The sequence below is a fragment of the Triticum urartu genome, chromosome 7A, assembly GCF_056163025.1.
Source record: "Triticum urartu cultivar PI428250 chromosome 7A, HENAU_Tu73, whole genome shotgun sequence".
Taxonomy (NCBI): Eukaryota; Viridiplantae; Streptophyta; class Magnoliopsida; order Poales; family Poaceae; genus Triticum; species Triticum urartu.
In genome coordinates, this window is record NC_141879.1 from 715,864,972 (window position 1) to 715,880,824 (window position 15,853).

General features: G+C 52.5%; 1 protein-coding gene across 1 annotated transcript; it reads right to left on the reverse strand.

Moving 5' to 3' along the window:
• Window positions 1–6,946: 6,946 nt before the first annotated feature.
• On the reverse strand, window positions 6,947–10,758 carry LOC125520333 (putative LRR receptor-like serine/threonine-protein kinase At4g37250). Its single transcript, XM_048685226.2, has 2 exons — window positions 8,507–10,758; window positions 6,947–7,784 (listed from the first exon to the last, which is right to left on the reverse strand). The coding sequence occupies exons 1-2, from the start codon at window positions 10,398–10,400 to the stop codon at window positions 7,063–7,065; spliced, it is 2,616 nt and encodes an 871-aa protein (XP_048541183.1). The 5' UTR covers window positions 10,401–10,758; the 3' UTR covers window positions 6,947–7,062.
• Between the last annotated feature and the right edge of the window lie 5,095 nt (window positions 10,759–15,853).

A 15,853-nucleotide genomic window follows, 5' to 3' on the forward strand; every position in this document is an offset into this window, starting at 1 on the left:
GTATTATGTTTCCGGTTAATACAATTCTAGCATGAATAATAAACATTTATCATGATTATAAGGAAATAAATAATAACTTTATTATTGCCTCTAGGGCATATTTCCTTCAGGAGGGGGCGGAGCGAGGGAGAGCGCGCGAGCGTTTTGGCGCTCCCCTCCTCTACCCCTACTTATAGCCTCGTGCGGCGAAGCCAAGGAGGCAGGACGTGGGGGGCGTGGGATTAACTGCACCCACTCCCCCCACGCCCCGCGATTATTGCGCCATTACGGCATGGGGAAACCACCATTTGGGCGCGCGCGGTCCGTCCAGGCCGCAGAAGATCCGCGCGTGGGCCGAGGCCCTGTAGTGGCGGGCCCAGACTGCGGTGGCGTCCCGTCGCGCGCGTGGGCTGGCAGACCCCTCCCGCTGGAGGATGCCATGTGGCGCGCAGACGACGAGCGGTCAGTTCACAGCCAGACTCGCGCGCCGATTGGCACCCGCCTTCAAACTTCGAGATCTCTAAGAGACGACGCGCCTAGTCAAAACCGGCTTCTGGTTCCCGGCTCCTCAAGATAGGAAGCTAACTGGGCTCCTCGACTTTTTTCTGCCTCGGAGCCCAACCAGCTTCAAGGACTACTGTCGGAGTAAATGACCACGGGTAGCCTAGCCGGCTTCCCCTGGCACTTCAGAAAAATTACAGGCCGAACAAGCCTCCAAGCTTCGGAGACACGGGGTCGTCTTCCCCCAGCCGGCTACCTCTCAAGCCGGCTGCGCAAAGGCAGTCCAGCCCTGAAATCCTTGAGAAACAAGACCACGAGAAGGACGACTTCCAGAAGCCGGCCATAAAAGGGCCGACTCCCAGGAGCCGGCCCCTCAGCAGGCGGCTAAGATCTTGCCCTCAGAGTCTGCACCCACATAACGGCGACAAGACAGGGCGTGGCTACAGTAAAGCCTGCCACCCCCGAATCCCGGCGCACGCATGGCCACAGTGCACCGTACGGGGCGGCCATCCCTGTTCGGCGCGGCACTGTTGCCATGATGATCGTGACGTCACCCACGACGAGGGGTCAGTACGACCCGTGGGTGGCGGGCCCCCTCGGTCAGGGAGATCCCGAAGGCGGCCAGGCTTCCCATAGTCGGCCAAGGGTATGGCCGGCTTCCAACAGCCGACCAGCTCTCTCCCTCCAAGGAGGTGCTTCATTAAGGAGACAAGAGAAGGTAAGGCTACAGTGATGAGCCGCCTCGCGGCGGCACTGTAGTCATGCTTACCACGACAAAGCCATCGTCACCAGGGGCAAGGTAACGGTAACCAGCCCCCGACAAGACCCCCGAGCGGCGGGGCCGGCCTATCGGCGAAAGGGTCGGCAGCCGGCGGGCCTACCAGTCGCCGGGCCCCACCAGTCGGCGGAGAAGCCGGCGGGCGTAGACACAGACGGCTGGGGCCCACGCCCAGCCGGATTACCATTGTACCCCTTGGGGTAGGTCTATATAAACCCCCCAGGGTTCCCATGCAGAGGGAGATTACTCTTTGGATAGATTTTAGACACCACAAGGAGAAGAGGAGCGGGCTAGCCTGGTCCTCCCTCATCCTTTCACCGAACAGCTCAAGGCGCATTCTGTAGCAACCCACCGAGCTAGTGATCATGCGGAGACCCCGTAGAGCAGCATTAGGGATGTTATCTCCACGGAGAGCTCTGAAGCTGGGTAAGATTCGCCGGCGTGCATGTCTTCGCCTTATCCCGTTTCCAGGCACCGGCGATGTTTTATTGGCTCCCACAATGATAAGCCATCCATTGACATATGTCGCATCAACCACCCGAAATTTGGCGCCCATCGTGGGGCCAGGTGCACCGTCGTCCGGAGACCTGCTCTGGACGGGAACCCTCTTCCTTCCCAACGTGTGTAGCCAGCCTGGCTCGCCCGATGGCGCTTGCCCCGACGCGCTGCAAGACATCGCTGACGCCTACGTGGCGAGCTGCCTCGCCGATTTTCATGAGTACGAGTGTGCATATTAGGTGCGTTGGAGAGTCGCATGCCCCCGTCCTCCTGTGGTACCCGAGCCATTGTATCGGAGATCCGATAATGATGGTCGAAGGCCAGCAGATTTGCAAAACCGCCCGTCCAGTATGTCGCGTAGATTCAGGGACTTCGACAATGACTGTTAGATTGGAGATCCGACGGCCTAGGTGTCATGGGAAGACATATATTTTATAGCATGTATGGCATAAGAAACCCACTGTCGGAGTAAATGACCACGGGTAGCCTAGCCGGTTTCCCCTAACACTTTAAAAAAATTACAGGCCGAACAAGCCTTCAAGCTTCCGAGACACGGGGCCGTCTTCCCCCAGCCGGCTACCTCTCAAACCGGCTGCGCAAAGGCAGCACAGCCCTGAAATCCTTGAGAAACAAGACCACGAGAAGGCCGACTTTCAGAAGCCGGCCATAAAAGGGCCGACTCCCAGGAGCCGGCCCCTCAGCAGGCGGCTAAGATCTTGCCTTCAGAGTCTGCACCCACATAACGGCGACAAGACAGGGCGTGGCTATAGTAAAGCCTGCCACCCCCGAATCCAGGTGCATGCATGGCCACAGTGCACCGTACGGGGCGGCCATCCCCGTCCGGCGCGGCACTATTGCCATGATGATCGTGACGTCACCCACGGGGAGGGGTCAGTACGACCCGTGGGTGGCGGGCCCCCTCGGTCAGGGAGATCCCGAAGGCGGTCAGGCTTCCCACAGTCGGCCAAGGGTATGGCCGCCTTCCAACAGCCGACCAGCTCTCTCCCTCCAAGGAGGTGCTTCATTAAGAAGACAAGAGAAGGTAAGGCTATAGTGATGAGCCGCCTCGCGACGGCACTGTAGCCATGCTTACCACGATAAAGCCATCGTCACCAGGGGCAAGGTAACAGTAACCAGCCCCCGACAAGACCCCCGAGCGGTGGGGCCGGCCTGTCGGCGAAAGGGTCGGCAGCCGGCGGGCCTACCAGTCGGCGGGCCCCACCAGTTGGCGGAGAAGCTGGCGGGCGTAGACACAGACGGCTGGGGCCCACGCCCAGCCGGATTACCATTGTACCCCTTGGGGTAGGTCTATATAAACCCCCCAGGGTTGCCATGCAGAGGGAGATCACTCTTTGGATAGATTTTAGACACCACAAGGAGAAGAGGAGCGGGCTAGCCTGGCCCTCCCTCATCCTTTCACCGAACAGTTCAAGGAGCATTCTGTAGCAACCCACCGAGCTAGTGATCATGCGGAGACCCCGCAGAGCAGCATTAGGGGTGTTATCTCCACGGAGAGCCCTGAAGCTGGGTAAGATTCGCCGGCGTGCTTGTCTTCGCCTTATCCCGTTTTCAGGCACCGGCGTTGTTTTATTGGCTCCCACAATGATAAGCCATCCATTGGCATATGTCGCACCAACCACCCGACACCCACATTACGCATTTGCCTAAAGGGAGATATTGGGTTCGAAATCCATGGAGAAAATCTTCAGATCTGCAAGATTTGGGGAAAGATTTGAGAGTGGGAGAGAGGAGAATCACGGGTGAGAGAGATGTGGTGGGGTTGGGGGAGGGGGCCAGCCCGGGCCCTGTTAACAGGATGTGCATCGCCTAACTGCTAGGCGTTGCACATTACATGTGTGGCGTCTAGCTGTTAGGCGCTACAGGCTGGGTGTGGGCCCGGGCCTGGCCTAGGTGTGCCACGCTTGCCAGATGTGTAGCGTCTAAGAGTCAGGCGCTACACAGTGTATTGTGGCGCTTGTCTGTCGGGCAGTACACAAAAGGGTGAGTTGTGCAAAAAAAAAATTCAAACACGGTTCAGTTTGTGAAATACTTTGGTCCATATGTTAGATTTGTCATTTTTGCCTCTTATTTACATCCACACATGGTGTGAGATGTGGTAAGCTGATGACACTCACTAAAACAGTGCACTAACTTACACACTGATTCTTGCAGACTAATTCATGATTAGCATTGATAGTGCAGCAGAGATTTGCTAGCCTGTCTGCCCCTCTCCAGCCATGGTCCTAGTTGTACAACCACTGCGCAACTGTGCTTAGAATTTATTCCGTCGTTTCGACCGTTTCCTGTCATACCACAAATGCTGAAGATTCTTTGGAAAAAGAAGAGAACATGTATTCCTATCATACCACAAATGCTTAAGATTCATGGGAAAAAGAAGAGAACATGGGAGTGGACAGGTTGCTCTCAACATCCATGGTCACCATGTCCTAGTTGAGTATGCACGGCAGCCACCGCGGTAGTGTAGATGAACCATGTATTACGCTTTTTTCAGAACAAATGTACTATCAGATAGGGATGAAAACGGAGCGGAAACGGACGGAACTGAGTGTTATCATATTTGTTTTCATATTTTTTTGCATAAGCGGAAACGAATACAGAAACCCCGGAAACAGATACTACCGGAAACGGACACGGAGCGAATACAAAACGGATATGGAAACAGAAATGGGCGTTGATCGGAACTTAAAAACCACTTGAATCATAGAGAAATACACACAAAAACAAAGAAATTTAATGAGTTGTTAACATGGCTGTAAAATAATATCATTATGTCAGCAACTTAGCATAGTATTGCAGTAGTACTGGACAATTGCGTATAGGGTCAAGCTAAGTATATGTGTGGTAGTAGAAGTTGGGCCTCAGATCCATTCTACTAATTGTGTCATTGCATTCTATTTGGTGGTTGGGCGACAAAGCAGCCATATGTCTAATAAAAACAGAAATTTCAAATTCACGGAAACGGAAAGTACCAATTTTCATGTATGTTCCACCGAAAAACACCATTCCGTTTTTGTTTCCGTTTCCACATAGAAAATTCCATTTCCACTTCCGTTTTGCAAATTTCCGTTTCAGTTTTCATAGTTACTCTCTGTTTTCACTTTTCCTCCGGAAAAATGGAAAGTTTCCACTCCATTTTCATCCCTACTATCAGAAGTGAGGGAGTACACTAGATCAGTACTCATCTTCCTCTAATCACTCTTGGCCACTTGGGTTATTCAGGGCACTTAGGCCTTCTTTGGTTTGTAGGATTTTTGTAGGAATTCTATAGAATAGGATTTGCAAAGGAAAAATTTCTTTGAAGCCCTTTTGTTTGTAGGAATGGATTCATATTTCTATGTAGGATATGAATCAATCCTTCACATTTTGGAGGGGAAAAACATTAGCCTAGACTCAATGGAAAAAATCTTATCTTATGTATCAAATGATATCTCTTTCTTTATAGAAGTTGACATGCATGTCATCTCGCTTCCTATGATTTTTCTATTTCTATAAAATTTCTATCCTATGCACCAAGAAGGCCTTAGGAAAACTCCACCGCGCGACCCTATCCTGTCCGGCCCCGTCCGTTTGGGGTAAAAGGGACAAAAAAGGCGGCCTAGCACGCGGGAGCAAACAGACTTTTGTCCGCTTTCGACCCATCCGCGACCCAAGTTTGCGCCGCTTTGGGGGTGAAACGGACACCACGCGGACGCGCGGGTCGTCTGCGCGTGTCCTCCCCTAGCTCGTCCGCCGGTGGTACAAGACGTGCCTTTTTCTATCCGCCCCCCTCCCTCCCTCCGGCCGCACCCCCTCCACTCTTCCCCACTCTTCCCCTCGCTGCTGCCGCCGCCGCTGCCATTGCAGCCGTGCAGTTCGGACGCGAGCTTGCCCAACCCCTTCCCCTCGGCGGCGCTGAGCTACCCAACCACGGCCACCTGGTTTGCGCACCCGCCGGCCGGTTTTGGGGCGGATCCGGTCGGTCTTGAGCTCGGCCGGTTGTGGGAGGCCTGGCCGCGCCATGGACTGGCCGGGCACCTCGCCGGAAGGCCCTGGCAGGGCCGCAAGGCCACATGCAGGCAGTGGCTCCTCCTCTAGCCGCTCGGATCTGCACTGTTGGTGGGCCGCCGGCAGATACACGAATGGCGGCCGGCCGGGCTCGGTGCTTGCCCAAAAGCTCGCCGGCGCACCGTTGCCACTCATTAAGTGCGACCACTACCCAAGGATGGTCGTGCGCCGCGTCTCTACAACGCCGGAACATCCCGGATGGGTGTTCATCAAGTGCTTAAACGATGGGGTATGCGCTTTTTTTAGCTTCGGTTTGTGCTCTAGATTTGACTAGTTATGCTAACTTCAAATTTTGTTGTGTAGAATGGATGCAAGTTTTGGTATTGGGAAGAAAAGTACATCGATATATTGATAGAGCGAAATTTAGTACATGTTCGTGCACTTTTAGTTAGCATAGAGGCTGTAAATGAGACAAGTGCACTTGTTGCTAGATTAGAGGCTAAACACGAGATTAGGTCTGAGGAAGCAATATCTACTTCTGGCTTGAAGAAGAAAGGAGGATGCCAGATCGAGCCTCCTCCACAGATCAGCAATGAGTGCATCGAGAAGGCCTTAACCCAACTCAAGAGGGCAGTTATGGAAGTTGGCTATCTTCTAAAATGTATTCTTGTTGTTCTTATTTTCTTTGGTCTTGTTTTACTAGTTAAAATGTGATGATGCATTTTTCATGTACCAAAAATAAATGATGAAATATAGTTAAGGATTTGCAAAGAAATAATACGCGGACAGGATGCGGCCGGGATGCGTCCGCGCGGTGGGCGCACGGCCACCGCATCCCAGGACACACCCGGACACGACCCCAAATCCCTATCCAAACGGATAGAATCCGAACAAAACGGACGTTTGGGGTCGCATGATGGTGTTGGCCTTAGCATCTGATTCGAGGTAAAGTGCAGAAGACACGGCTCCCGGTTTATATGCTCTAGACACTGGACTCTGCATCACCCAACACAAAGTTGCTTCCTTTCTCCCTACGATCAAGAAAAATAAAGTCGCTTCCCTTCTCTAAATCTAAACAAAAAAAGAACAGATGAAGTTTCTTGCAACAAACAGCAATCTCGTGCTGTAACAATGGCATTTCAGTCAGAGCAGAGCAGAGCGAGGGCAGAGAATGAAACCGCAAGCTTGAGAAAAGGGGTTGGTTAATCACGTGAAGATCAAAAATTAGTGACGCAAATCTACAGAGAGTAGTAAAAGATCATCCAAGTTGTACCACTATCCTACAATTTATTGCCGGATAATCAGTATGGCGGAGTTTCAACGGCGGAGATGGATGCGGAGGAGAGCACTGGGATCCTGTCAAGGAGCGCGGCCGCGTCCCGCATGGCGGGCCGCTTGCCGGGCGCCATGGCGCAGCAGGCGAATGCGAGCCGGAAGCAGCCGAGCAGCGCGTCCTCGCTGCCGCCGTCAACGGCCTCGCCGCGGAGCGTGGGGTCGGCCATGCGCAGCACGCGGCCGCGCTGGTCGTCGACGGCGCCGGCGACGCCCGCGTGCCACTGGCAGAGCTCCACCTCCGAGTAGACGCGGCCCGAGAGCAGCTCCAGGAGCACCATGCCGAAGGAGTAGACGTCCCACTTGGCGTTGGGCCGCAGGCTCTTGAGGCACTCGGGCGCCTGGTACGGCGGCGGGGCCGACGCCGACGGGCTGGCCCCGGCGCCGGCCGGCATCTGGGACAGGTCCGGCAGGCTGCTGGTGGAGTGCATGGAGCGCTTGCTCCCGAACAGCCGCGCCGACGCGCCGCCGCCGCCCCGGCTGGCGGCCGCCTCGCCGGACAGCAGCCGGTCCAGCCCTAGGTCGCCCACCACCGGCTCCATGTCGGCGCCGAGCAGGATGTTGCTGGGCTTCACGTTGCCGTGGACCCCCTTCTTGTCGTGGATGAATGCCAGCCCCCGCGCCACCCCCCGCGCGATCCGCAGCCGCGCCTCCAGGTTCAGGTGCATCGGCGACGGCGCGCCGAACCGCCCTGCAATCAAACACATGAAAACGAATCAGTAGACGCTCCACATTTTGTCCAGAGAGGAACCAACCAAAAGCTATTTTGTTGCTGCCTGAAATCTCCATCTTAATTTGCCTCAATAACATCAATAGCTGTTGCATTTGCAAGTGAAGATCCAAGAGGAGTACTACTACTATAGTACCAAAGCAAGAGTACTCCAGGGAGTAGTCAAGTTTCGAAAGATAAAAGTGTACTCATAGCAACAATCGAGAAAGAGTTACTGCTAAAAGTGGCAAATGGTTTTGGGCCATTAGTGCCAAATTATGATGAATCATGACCGTTGTCCAGAGCCACTTAACTCGTAGTATTGATTTACAGCAGTACTAATTTGTGCATTCAAGGTGTATTACAGCAGTACTTATGGCTAAAGGCGCCACCTTTGCCAAGGACTGACGCCGTTGCAGCCTCAAACTTTTAGGAGCAAATGGATCACGCAGTTAAGGTAGTCACCAGTACTACATACAGTTGACCAAATTGCAGGAGGATAAAATACTACTCCCTCCGATTCACTTTTGTAAGACCTTTTAGACATTTAAGACAGCATCTAAAACGACTTACAAAAGTGAACAGAGGGAGTACCAAATTTCATGGAAATTAAGTTTGAAACGATGAAATTCTATCATGGTCATCAGAAAAACAAGAAGAAAAAAAAGCTTTTACTTGTAGCAATGGAGTCGAGCAGGACTTACTGGTGAAGGCGATGTTGGCGAGGCTGCCGTTGGCGGCGTAGTCGTGGATGAGCAGCTTCTCGTCGGCGCCCCAGTAGAAGCCCCGGAGCCGGAGGATGTTGGGGTGCCGGAACCGGGCGACGGCGCGCACCTGCGCCTCGAAGTCCTTGAGCTTGTCGGCGCCTCCGCTCTCGCCGATGCGCCGGACGGCCAGCGCCGTGCCGTCCGCGAGCACGGCCTTGTACACGATGCTCGACCCGGTGGCGCCCAGGATGTAGGCCGACGCCTTGAGCAGCGTCTCCATCTCCAGCTCGCCGTCGCCGCCGTCCACCGTCACCAGCGTCGCCGGCGCGGGCGCCTGCTGCTGCTGCCGCTCCTGCTTGTTCTTGCTGTGGTGCTGCGGGGTGCCCCAGCCGATGTAGCTCCCCGCTCTCTTCTTGGGGTCCTCGCCGCCGCCGTCGTCGGACGCCGCGTCCGACGACGACGCCGAGCAGTCCGAGCTGTCGGAGCCGTCGTTCTTGCGGCCGCCAATGCAGCATCCCCTCGACGTGGCCGTCTTTTCTTCTCTGGCTCCGGCGACGCTCAATGCCTTGGCTCCGCCGCCGATGCCCTTGTGCTGCTGCGCCGTCGGGTTCTCCTCCCGCCGCTGCCGCCGCTTCTTCCTGATGTGGTAGACGTACATGAAGAGCATGAAGAGGAGCCCTACGCCGGCGAGGTCACCGGCCACGATGGCGAGGATCACGAGAGGTTTGAGCTTCCCCTGCCCGCCGCGCGGGGCCTGGGCCTCGGGGGAGCCCGGCGGCGCCCGGGCGGCGCTCTTGGGGATGGCCGCGAACGCCGGCGGCGAGTCGGTGGCGTTGGGCGGGTTGGAGAGCGACGACGGGATGGAGCACGCGTGCTTCAGCGGCGGGCCGCACAGCCCCGGGTTGCCCTCGTACGCCGCCGCCGGCTGTGCGGCGAAGGGCCCGGCCGGTGGGACCGCGCCGGTGAAGTTATTGTTGGACAGATCCACCGTGGTGTTGGCCGGCACGACGTGGGACAGCTCGGCCGGGAGCGCGCCGGTGAGGCTGTTGGACGACACGTTGAGGAACCTCAGCTGCGCTCCGCCGAAGTCCGCCGGGAGTTGCCCCCTGAAGTAGTTGTTGCTGAGGTCCACAACCTGCAGCCCGCCGAGCCCGCCGGCGGGGAGCTCCCCGGCGAGGTAGTTGTTGGCGAGGCCCAGCACGGCGAGGCCAGGCGCCCTCAGGAGCGAAGCAGGTAGCCAGCCGGCGAGCGCGTTGTCGGAGAGGTTGAGCTCCTGGAGCGCGCGCGCGTAGGACGCGTCCGGGAGCGCGCCGGAGAGGTCGTTTCCGGCGAGCGAGAGCACGCGGAGCTCGGTGGCGTTGAGCAGCAGCGCGGCGGGGAGGGTCCCGTTGAGGGCGTTCCCGGAGAGGTCGAGGTGGCGCAGGTGCTCGACGCGGGCCAGCTCGGCGGGGAGCGACCCGGAGAGCTGCACGCCGGGGAGGACGAGGCCGATGACCCGCGACACCGTGGCCGCGGCCATCGACGCGTTGAGGCCGAGCAGCGTGCCGTTCGCCCTGCCACCGGCGAGCGTGCTGAAGTTCCCGCTCCCGCTGCCGTCGGCGGAGGCGGAGGTGAGGTTGACCGTGGAGGCCTGCTGCTGGGGCTGCGGGAAGCCGTTGCAGATGACGCCGTTCCAGGCGCAGGCGGAGTCGTCGGAGTAGCTCCAGCTGCGGAGCGCGCCGAGCGGGTCGGCGGTGACCGCGCGCCGGAAGGCCATGAGCAGCTCCCCGTCCGCGTCCAGCCCGCTGGCCCCGCGGCCACAGACCAGCAGAATCAGCAATAGGCCGTACATCACCACCCCATGACAAACTCCCGCGCCACCGCCGCCGCCGCCGCGCCTCCTCGTCTCCATTGCCGCGGAACCAGAACTAATTAGCAGCCAGTCCCCCAGCACCGACAACGGAACAGCATGGGATGGGAATGGCGAGGGAAGCTCGTGCAAACCGAGCCGGAGCGGCAGGTCAGCCGGCTGGTCGGTTGACCCGGCCCGGCCGGCTGCGCGTGGAGTAGAGTGGGGAGGAAGGAGGGGAGTGGGAAGAGAGGAGGCAGCAGCAGGTGTAGCAGTGGGAGGCTGGCAATGGCATGTGAGAGGAGGGCGGAATAAAGAAGGGGATGGGAGGGGAGGGCGAGGCGATGAGGTGGTGGACTGGTGGGTGGGGATTTTACTTGGGCTGGAAACGGGCGAGGGGACGCCGTGTGCGGCGGCAGATCCGCCGTTGGGAGGAGGCCGCGATAAAAATTCGAGTTTTGGGGCGCGAGGCCGCCGGGAGAGCAGAGCAGTGCACAGGTCGTTTTCGGGGGCGTGACGCCTACGACGGTCCGTGGATCGAGCGGTGTGGATGCATCCATCCATCCATCCTGCATGCATGCGATGTGACGTGGTGGCCTCGTAAAGCGCGACGTTGAGTCGCAACCGAATCGCCCCTCTCTCGCACACGATTTTCACTTGATTTTTCTTCAAGCCTGTGGCTAATTTTGTTTCTGAATACAAAGATTGGATAGCTACTTTCTCCTCAACAACATTTGGTTCTTGCTGATCCCCAACCCGCCGGCTTCTACAAAATGCAACTTTGCTGGTGTAGTAAAAGGTGCAACTTACGGATTCTTTTTTTTTTGTAAAATTTAACTGCCTTGAAAGATACGGGTTAAACTTTTCGTTAAACAGCGTTACACTTTTGAAAATCGACCGATACGTTGAAATGATCTCAACCAGCCGAGATTTAAAACTCAGCACAAATCCAAATCGACCATGCGTTCTGTCGAGAATTCGACGGTCATGTCATGGTATACTCCAGACATTGCTCGACGCACGGCAAGGCATATCAACAAGATTTAAACACCGATGCAACTTGTCGATCAAGGATTCGACATTGTTCCCCCGGGATTGCCTTGCCCCATTCTAGCAGGTCCCTTCGCCGTCCTAGCTAGATCCATTTCTTTTTAGAGTTTAAGTTGTTTTCTACGCCATTCATACTAGAAAAACAGCATGTGCTCCCGGGACGCCTAGGCCGTTGGATTTGTGCCAATTACGAGGCGCTCCTGGGGTGGTTTTCCAATTTGCCAGGCTGCGGCCATGACCGTTGGATCTTCGATCCAATGGCCCATGTGGCGTGGGAGCACGGGAGCATGCGACTCTCGAAAGCAGCCAATACGCACACCTGTACCTCTCCCAAATCTATATACTAATTCACATTTTGTCGTACAAATTGATACACAAATACCATCTCGAAGGCCATCTTATTAGTCTGTAAAAAGCTTTAAATTTTGTATTTGTGTTTTCAGTCCAAATTTTGCACATGTAGTCAAATTATAGTACTTTGCACATAATTGGTCGACTCAGCCATGGTATTTCTTTACAGGGTCGACTCAGCCATGGTATTTCTTTACAGGGTCGACTCAACCATGGTTAAATTAAGACTCCACTACAAATCTGATGTTGGATTTTTTACCATGGCAAATCGAACGTTTTTCATGGCAAATTATGTTCTTCGAGGATGCCAATGCAAGTTTAGTCGGCAGGTATGACAAATCTGTCTCAGTTAAATTTTTTTTGTCAGAAAATTACCGTTCTTGCAAACTAAATTTGCCATCATCGCACCCATATAAATTACCATGAAATGCGTCAAATTTGCCACGCCTAAAATTCTGACCTTAGATTTCTAGTGTTTTTGTTAGCCTAATGCATGCATGCTACGACACTCACGTTTAAGCTCAGCTAGCAGTATACAGTAACCGTATTCAAACATATGCTGGAATATATACCTAACAACAAAATTACAGATGGATTGGTTCCCTCCATCAATCTGTATAACCCTGTGCTGGAATATATAACCCTGACCAAAATAGAAGGATTGGTTGCCTTCCCTTCTCTGTGCTAGAATTCAAAAAAAGAGGTAGAATCCATACCTAACAACCAAATTATAGATGGTCCCCTAAAAAACAAATTATAGATGGGAGACTGGATGAACATATATGGGCTATGGCTAGGGAGAGGGGAATGTCTGGTCACTTTCCACTATCCATGAGCATTGAGGACAGGTCCACCTTCATGTCCCTCCCCCATTGAATCGAACCGCCCAACTGTATCACCTTTATGTACAAGAAGATTGACATACCAATTCGACGGAATGCATAGGAAAGAAAAAAAAACACTTGGGAAAATCTCGAGAATAATGACAAGGTCCCCAAAACGCCTGAAACTCCATGCGTACACACACAAAAAACTAACAGTTTTGCTAAGTTTCAGTAGAGACTCGGTCGATGCTATATTCATTTAATCTTGCATGAAGATTCGTACAAAAAAATTCTTTTTAGATTTTCTTCTTTCTTCTTATATACTTTATCACTTGATTGAGATTTGATTAAGTCTCAGTCAACTAAGACCTACGCAAACTGTAAATAAAACGACCATGCTTGACTGTCCAGCTGCAGGTCGATCCAGGGCCGGTCCTGAGATTTCGGGGGCCCGGGGCAAACTAAAAATTGGGGGCCCTTAATATATATACACTCATTGTAATATACGTATATCCATGTATATATTTTTTCTCAAAAAATGTATATATAAATTATTACCAGTAACACTTAAATGCATCCAAAATTAATATGTGTATCAAATAATTTATGCATATTACCTTAAATTCTTCTAACATTCCTCGATGCAAAGTCACATATGATGAGGTCGATGTCAATCCCATCCAATAATTTCTCCTCCATGCATAATGTAGCCAAACCATTTAACCTCTCTTGAGTCATTGTTGACCTCAAATAATTCTTCAATAATTCAACTTCGGAAAAGATTCTTTCGGGCCATGCGACCGTCACAAGCACAGTAAATAAGATGTGATAGACAATGAAGATATTAGGATACCAATCAAGTTCTCTGACATGCCCGAAAATCTCCATAGCAGACATTACGTCATCTGGCAAAGTGAATCTCATAATCATCAATTCAGAAATAAGATTGTATACCTCAACATCAAATGAACCATTCCCGCAAAAAAAACATCAAATGAACCATTAACAGAGAAAGTTTCTGCTGCAACATTCTTCAAGTTCATTTCACTTAATGACATCAGGGTGCCCGAGCTCAATAAAAATCCGAATATATCTTTAAACACCATGAGTTATCTGAATCTATCATTCAAATAAGTGATCTCCATATATATCAATCGAAACGTTAAAATATTTCCTCTTACCGGAGGACGTCATAATAACACACACAATGCTGAAAACAAAACCATTTGTTCTATCAATTATTGAACAGTGCCGGCTATGCATCAAAGGATTTTTTTTGTATCAATATTATATGAATATACCTCAATACCTGACGGAGTGATGATCAAACTTCAGTCCATGTGCGTATACAATACACAGGGGTCTGCACAGCGCCTAGAGTCTGCATAAGATTGAGAAGGAAATAGTTGAGCAAATGCCAAACAGGGCCCGGAATTGAAATCAGCGGCGAACATACACAAATTAGGAAGGAAATTACCAGAGGGTTGGGGGCGGCGAGGCGCCCAGGCGGGAGTGCGTGCATGCGTGCACGGCGGCGTCGGCTGCCAGCAGCTAGGCTGGGACCTGAAATCGTTGCGTGACTCTGCCTGATGGAATGGTCGAACAGAATAGGAAGGAAATCGCCCATGAAGCTAATTGATCGCTCTTTTTTTATGTGAAAGGAAATTCCGCTGATCGCTCGCTATCAAACACTCAATCGCTGGGATCGGGAGATCGAGCTGCCGCTCCCTGGCGCGCGTCTGCCTAGTATGAGCCATAGGCCTATAGCCAACTATCGGCCCCCCCTGGGTTTTAGGAGCCCGGGGCGGCCGCCCCCCTGCCCCTCCCCAGGGCCGGCCCTGGGTCGATCAAGGTTAGAATTAAACACTGGTGGTTGGTAAAATAAGCATTGGGGCTCCTCAACTATAAATGGATCATCATCAGGGCCGGCCCTGGGGGTATGGCGGCGGGGCGATGGCCCAGGGCCCAGGCGAGGAGGGGGGCCCATGACAGAGTATATATCTGTATTATAGCCTAGCAAAAAATAGATAAAAATAATACAAAAGAATTAGAGAAAAGAAATAAGATGGCTAGGCCCATCATATAGCTAGCAAGTCATCGCTGATCGATTAACGAACGCCAAGTCGTGAAGCGACAACGTGACTCACGCCAGTTGGCAGACAGACGACTGCTCGTTTTCCTTTTCCTTCGTAGGTTAGGTTCGTCAGGCGCCGTGACGCCCGTCGGCCTCCTCGCTCCGTCGCTCGGCGCTTTGCCGTGTCATCCTCGCCTCGCCTGCCGCTGGCCCGCTGGAGCTGCACGCGTGGCGCGCCGCACGACAGTCCAGCAACCCAGCGGCCCGGCCATCCGGCATCCGGCAAGGCGGCACCGCGGCAATACGTATACAAGTATACATCCGACTGGCGACTACAAGTCTTGAAGTTTGCAACGCGGCCGTCCCCAATCCCTAAAGTACGTTTGAATGTTTCCATCCATGTTCCTCAGTTTCAGTCCATCCCCCAAACCCTAATTTAACAATTTCAGTAGTTTATTTATTCTTTATTTAGTATTTAATTACATATTCAACTATACATCCATGATCCATCCTCCAATTTCAGTATGCATGAAGTTTTAAATTTTCTAATTCAATCAATCATTTTTTTTGTCATTCTATGTACATGTCTAGGGTTCCAATCATCCGATGTATAAATTCCTAATTCTTTGTATCCTATTTTGATATTTTCTTCATGATTTTAGGACATTAGCCTGCCATGTTACCTAAGAAGAAGCAATTGTCGGGTGCTGAAACAAGAAGGAAAAAGAAAGAAAGTGATCCGAAAATTCTACCATTGAAGGATTCTTTGAATAAGTTCTTTACATCTTCAAGCAATGTTGATGTCATTGAAGAACAGGGGCAAGAAACTACTCCCGAAGAAACCTTTTTTGAAGCACTGAAGTATTATTGTTGTCGATGGAGTCAGTCTAATTTGGTTCTTATTTGAGGTAATTAATCATGTCATGTTAGTTTCATTTTGCGACTTTTTAGTATTATTGTTGTTGATGGAATCAGTTCGAATTTGGTTATTATTGTTCTCGATGAAGTCATTTGAATTATTATAGTTAAATTTTAAACTAAATATGTGTGACTAAAAGTTACTCTTAATAAGTCATGTATATAACGCACACGCATACATATATATGGTCTTAGGACTTAGGACATAGGGGCCCATGTTGTCGAGTTCGCCTAGGGCCTTCCAAAACATAGGGCCGGCCCTGATCATCATCCATGGAGCTATTGTGCATCCTTCTCAC

Excerpts from the sequence above, each read along its gene's own strand:
- LOC125520333 (XM_048685226.2), bottom strand. The coding sequence starts at position 10,400 with ATGGAGACGAGGAGGCGCGGCGGCGGCGGCGGTGGCGCGGGAGTTTGT. Across the intron at positions 7,785-8,506 it reads CGCCAACATCGCCTTCACCA|GGCGGTTCGGCGCGCCGTCG; the intron begins GTAAGTCCTGCT and ends GTTTGATTGCAG.